Consider the following 6,000-nt stretch of genomic DNA (forward strand, 5'->3'; position numbering starts at 1 on the left):
GCGCCCAGGCCCAGAGTTCAGGCCCCATGACCGACAAAAAAAAAAAAAGAAAAGAAAAGAAATAAAATAAAAATGCAATGCATATCCTATAAACTTAAGAAAATTGAGGGAAGGGGGAAGGTTGGGAGGGATGGGGGAGAAGGTTGCAAAGGGTGCCAATCTATGAAGAGGCATTATATTCATAAACTGCTTTGTTGAATGGCAGCTCCTTTGTACAACTACTTAAAGAAAATTAAAATATATTGAAAAGCTAGGAGCCAGTGGCTCACCCCTATAATCCTAGCTACTCAGGAGGCTGAGATTTGAGAATTGTGTTCAACGCTAGCCTAGGCAAGAAAGATACTTTTATATCCAATAACCAAGAAAGCTGGAAACAGAACTGTGGCTCAAGTGGCAGAGCACTAGCTTTGAGCACAAAAGCTCAGGGACAGAGCCCATGCCTGAGTTCAAGCCCTAGGGCCAGCACCAAAAAATAAAAACAGAGAACTCAATGCCAGTTCCAGTGCAGAGCTGAAATAACAGGTTCCAGAAACTATTTCAAGCAAGGAGAATGTTACAGAAGTGAGTGTGTAGACTCGTAAGGTAGAGAATTTTACCCAGCTGCTTAGTAACTCTGAAGACATTTTAATACTGCTGGATATCAGATAATATCAAAACATTCTTAGTAATTTTAGATGTGAGCGTGATAATGTTACATTTTTAAAAGGAGTCCATTTCAGGGATGCATATGGAAATATGTATAAATTAAACCTATGATGGGAAAGATTTGTTTCAAAATAACCTCAAGAGAAAAGAGCAAGGGAGTGGTGGGAGGCCGGGGGGGAAGGAGAGGAGAACATGGAATGTATTCTATTATTTGTTCCACTTTCGGTATGTTTTTCAGATTTCTCAAAACAGACCCAAACTGCTTCCCATGAATCTACACCTCATAGCCTCCCCTGCTAGGTGGGAGAAATAAACCAAAGAGGTCCCAAATCCTTGAGTTAGGAAAAGGAAAGTTCTGGAAAGATTCAACATCTCATGGCTATGGACAGTCCTTTATTCTTTGGTGCCCAAGTTTTTTCCTGCTTGTGAGCAGCACATAATCTCACACACATGCACACACACACACACACACACACACACACACACACACACAGAGGCCAACAGTGGAAACACAATCCCCTCTGTGTACATCTGTGCATTTTGAGCTCCTTGGACACAGCAGAGGTGCGGCCTGGCCACAGCCAGCCCCACACAGAAGCGTTGTATGCAACGTGGTTTGAAAGATGCAGGATTCCCAGAAGCCCCCACCCCCACCCCAAGTTTTCAGAAAAGACCTCATGCATCATTCTCTCCGCCAACTGCAGAGAGGCGCAGAAACAAAACCCTCTGCTTCCACACAGGAGGCTTTTAGCAGCTCTGTTTACTCCTCCACACAAAGCCCTTGTTTATGCGTGACAGATGGCCCTACATGTTTCTCTTCTCTGCTCTCTCCTCCCCTCACCCCTTCCATTTGTTCCTCTCTGTCTCTTTGCCCCACCCCACTGGCCTCTTTGCACCATCCTTTCTCCTGCCTCTCACAGGGACTTTTCCCAGATTGTCTTTCCTTTTCCCCTGCTGACTCCAAAGCCAGCAAAAAGGCTAAAGACAGAATGGAACACTCTAGAACAACTTTGTCAAGTCATGCTCAGACAGATCTTGTTCATAGCACCTGGATTTGAAAAGTTTATCGAAAGACATAATAGCACACTCTTAAAACTGTACTAGCTCATCATGAACACTTAACACAACATGGCAGGTCTGTACAGAGTCACTTCTTCAAAGCGGTCATAGTCAAGGTACATGCACACACCTGTGAATATACACACGTGTGTGTGTGCGTGTGTGTACATGCACTCGTGTTCTTTCCAGGCCCAATGATCCCAAAGAACAAATAGAGACCTAAACTTTACTGAATGTTTACTGCAATGAATATAGTCGATAAGCCAGCTCAGGGAAGGGAAGGCTGAAGATTGGATATGCAAGAGGCCTTCGTTACCTCTATTCAAGGCTGTTTCTGCCCACTCAGACCCACACAACACACCCACTGTTCCACAAAATGAAGCAATTAGAATACACAGATGAAGGGCTAGAGGCATGGTTCAGTTGGTAGGGCACGAGGCAATGAGCAAAAATGTCAGGTACTGAGTTCGAGTCCTAGTCTCAGACCAAAAAAAAAAAAATACAGAGGTGACATGCAGTCTTTTCCAACTCAAGTATCTATGATTTTATGAGTAATTGCATCAAGGTTTTTAGATAATCCCATGATGTGAATCTACTCGTTACCCAAATACCTGATGGGGCAGAGGAACTTGAGCAAAACTAGGTATCAGCTCATGAGTAAGCTGTGGAGACCTGTATAGTGGCAGACAAGAGAAGTTGAGGGAAAGGAGATCTGGCTGTGAAGGTTCATGCCTGTCCTCTTAGCTACTTGGGAGGCTGAGATCAGAAGGACCTCAATTCCAGATTAGCACAGAAAGCCTCAGGAGACTCCAGTGAAACAGAAACAGTTAGGTATGGTGGTGTGCACTACAGCTATTGCAGGAAGTGAAAAGTAGGCAGACTATAATCCCGGCACATTCCACACAGGAAGTGAGTCTGTATCACGAAAATAAGCAGAGCAAATAAAAGAGGGGCGGGGGGAGGGGGGTACTGGAGGCATGGCTTAGTGAGAGCACTTGCCTAGCAAGCACAACACCCTGAGTTCAAATCTCAGTGCTGCAGCCCAAAAATGGTGCAAACCGGGTCAGAGAAGGGGATCTAAAAGAAAATAATTACAGAATAGATCTGAAGCAGAAAAAGGAAGTAAGATTTGGCTCCGGCCCTGGCTGTCTAGAAGAAAAACCAACAGAAGAGCATAATTACCCACAGAAAGTGTACGCCTGCTGATCTACCAGGTCCCTAGAAATTCACTCTCAGGCCCCAGACCTGCTTCAAAAACAGACACTCCCCAAGACCTGCACACAGGCCCTTTGAGAAAAGGGCCTAATGTGATGTCTAGTTCTGCACAAGACCACCCCACCTCCAGACAGCAAAGAATAAATACCCCCCAAAAATGAAGTGGCTATTTGAGCAGTAATAGCTACATCTGTGAATGATTAACTCCAGGATTTATTACCAATTAAGACTCTAAATCTCTGCTTACTTTGGCTCCCGGAAAGTTGATTTCACTGGGGGGGTCAGGGGAGAGGGAGAAAGCCATCCGAGAGAAAGAAGGAAAAATGAGAACTTAAAATGACAACACAAGATTCAAAAAGGAGGATGCGTTCTAAAAGTTCCAAAGAAGAAGGAAAGCAAATCTCATGGTTCTATGAGAAGCTGGACACTGGTGGCTCACACCTGTAATCCTGAGATATGAGGATCATGGTTTGAAGCCAGCCCTGGCACCTAAAACTGGAAGTGGAATTGTGGCTCAAAGCAGTACAGCACTAGCCTTGAGGGGAAAAAAAGCTCAGGAATAGCGCTTAGGCCCTGAGTTCAAGCCCTATGACCAAGAAAAGAGAGAGGGGGGAAAGAAAGAAAGAAAGAGGGAGGGAGGGAAGGAAAGAAAGAGAGAGAGAAAGAAAGAGAGAGAGGGACAGAGGGAAGGAAGGAAGGAAGGATGGAGGGAGGGAGGGAGGGAGAGAGGAAGGAAGGAGGGAGGGAGGGAGGGAGGAGGGAGGGAGGGAGGGAGGGAGGAAGGAAGGGAAAGCAGCTGATAAGATGCCACCTTGATATCTCTTAGAAGAGGATGCCAGGGACCCCAAGAGGGTTGCATAACTAACTGAGTTGTCTCAGTAGTCCTCAGTGGCGAAGCATGGCATGATCTGGTGGAGGAGAATGAGTGTCAGGCATGGTTCAGTCCAGAGGTTCTCAGCTATTGGTCCATACAAATGTTATATAATTGATACTAAAAAGGTGAATATACTTTGGTTGGAATGGTATCAGCATAGAAATCTGTAGGTATTTTTTTTGCCCACTGAATGTTCTCAATCATTCATGTACCAAACATTAAATGACAAGGGCTTTGTTGGGTTTGTTTTTTGGTTGGTTTTTTTTTTTGAGTCTATAAAATAGAAATACTGGTGCAGGTAATCACACAGACAGAGGTTCTAAGGGCTGTAAGAGGGACCCATACCAGTCTAACGACCCAGCAGAAAGTAGACAGCCTGGGGTGACAGGCATACGGGATGCTCTTAGTGAGTGAAAAGTGGCAAGAGAGATCATCTAATAATATATGCATCTTGCTAAGAGGTGAAGTATGAGCCCTTAATAGAGGTAATAAATAATATAAATGTTATGGGAAGGTTGGGAGTGTACTGTTGCTGATCCAAACACATTTAACCCAGGGCAGAAAAACATGCACATTTCTGTCTGGCGGCCATGTGAATGATGAAGTGGATTTCTGAGGGGATCTCGAAGGCTTTATCCTGTCTAAAGAAGAGGGTAGATCTCGCATCCAGCCAAAAACTGCCCCATCAGAATGTAGAGGCAATGAGATCAGGTCTCCAAGGAAAACTGCACATTTTGAGGTGTCTAATGCAAGCTCCCCCCAGTTTTGGAGGACTTTGTTGTGCCATTTGGGGGGATGTTGTTCCTTGTTGCTTTGGTTTGGGTTTTTTGTTGCTCTTTTAAGATAGGGTTTCCAAAACAGCCCAGGCTGACCTTGAACTTGCAATCCTCCTGATTGTAATCCTCAGTGCTGGGATTACAGACGTGCACCACCGCACCTGGTTATGGGATCTCCCAGTTTTGCACGAGTATCAAATTCAAGTGTTTTCAGAACACTAGGTAATCAGGTACTCATAGCTCATGCTCGGTAATCCTAGCTCTTAGGCGGCCCAGATCTGAGGGTTGTGGTTCAAAGCCAGCCCAAGCAGAAATATCCAAGTGACTCTTAACTCCAATTAACTGGGGCGGGGAGGGGAGGGGAGGCAGAAGTGGAGGTGTAGCACGAGTGGTAGTGTATCAACCTTGAGTGAAAGCTAAACAAAGTCTTGAGTTCAAGCTCCAGGACTGGCAACCCCTCCCCCCAAAAAATTAATAAACCAATGCGCTGTGTAGATCAAGGCTCACAGATCACCTCCAGTTCTGGGTTTGCTGTGGATCCCCAGGCTGCTGCTCATTCCTCTGTGTCTTTCCCTACAGGCATGCTCATCTACTTTGGCTATGGCATCTGGAACAGCACCCTGGAAATCAGCGCCCGGGAAGAAGCCCTTCACCAAAGCACCTACCAGCGCTATGACGTGGAGGACCCCTTCTCCGTGGAGGAGGGCTTCTCCTATGCCACGGAAGGGGAGAGCCTGGACGACTGGGGGGGGCCGGGCGAGGACAAAGGCTTCTGTTACCAGCAGATGTCAGATGCGAAGGCAAACACCCGGACGAGTAGCAAAGCGAAGAGCAAAAGCAAACACAAACAGAACTCAGAGGCCCTGATTGCAAATGATGAGTTAGATTATTCTCCAGAGTAGAATAAACAAGCCAGAGGGTGGCAATGGAGATGTTCCGAAACATAACCTGCGGGCTAGAAGGGGGAACACTTTTTTGGACTCTCACTTCACAAATCCAGTCCTCAGTCATAGCCTATCATTTGCTATTTTTGCTCTTCAGGATAAGTCTGTGGAAGGACCTCGATCGGGTCCCTTTGTGAACATAATGATAATCACAATAATAAGCAAGAGGCTGTACAGAATTCCATCTTAGACAAGCCATCCGAGGGGATGGCAGCATATGTTTCCCTAGCCTTTTGCCTTGATGGTGGAATCCTTTTACCTCTTATTGAGACCCCAGGAAGAAAGTGGTAAGCGTCTTGTCCCCCTTCTGAGGCCCCACCTGGGGATGACTCCCCCACCCCCAAGGCAGGCCACTGTGGACCTAATGCAGCATTTAGTCACCTGACCTCAGGAAAGCAAAGCTGGATTCCCAGCTGAGCTCTGAGCTGCTCCTGGAAACAGATTTGTTCTGAAACCACACACACATACACACACACACACACACACA

The 6,000-nt window shown here is 46.0% G+C and overlaps 1 protein-coding gene across 1 annotated transcript in view; it reads left to right on the forward strand.

Moving 5' to 3' along the window:
- Positions 1 to 5,615, forward strand: part of Slc7a14 (solute carrier family 7 member 14) — a 47,346-nt gene extending 41,731 nt beyond the window's left edge. Inside the window, exon 7 of the mRNA XM_042678908.1 lies at positions 5,149 to 5,615. Within this exon, the coding sequence (XP_042534842.1) occupies positions 5,149 to 5,471 (323 nt within the window). The 3' untranslated portion in view covers positions 5,472 to 5,615. The remainder of the gene's footprint in view (positions 1 to 5,148) is intronic.
- The last annotated feature ends 385 nt before the right edge of the window (positions 5,616 to 6,000 follow it).

This window comes from Dipodomys spectabilis, unplaced genomic scaffold (assembly GCF_019054845.1).
Source record: "Dipodomys spectabilis isolate Male_0828 unplaced genomic scaffold, ASM1905484v1 ptg000050l, whole genome shotgun sequence".
In the NCBI taxonomy this organism is placed as follows: domain Eukaryota; kingdom Metazoa; phylum Chordata; class Mammalia; order Rodentia; family Heteromyidae; genus Dipodomys; species Dipodomys spectabilis.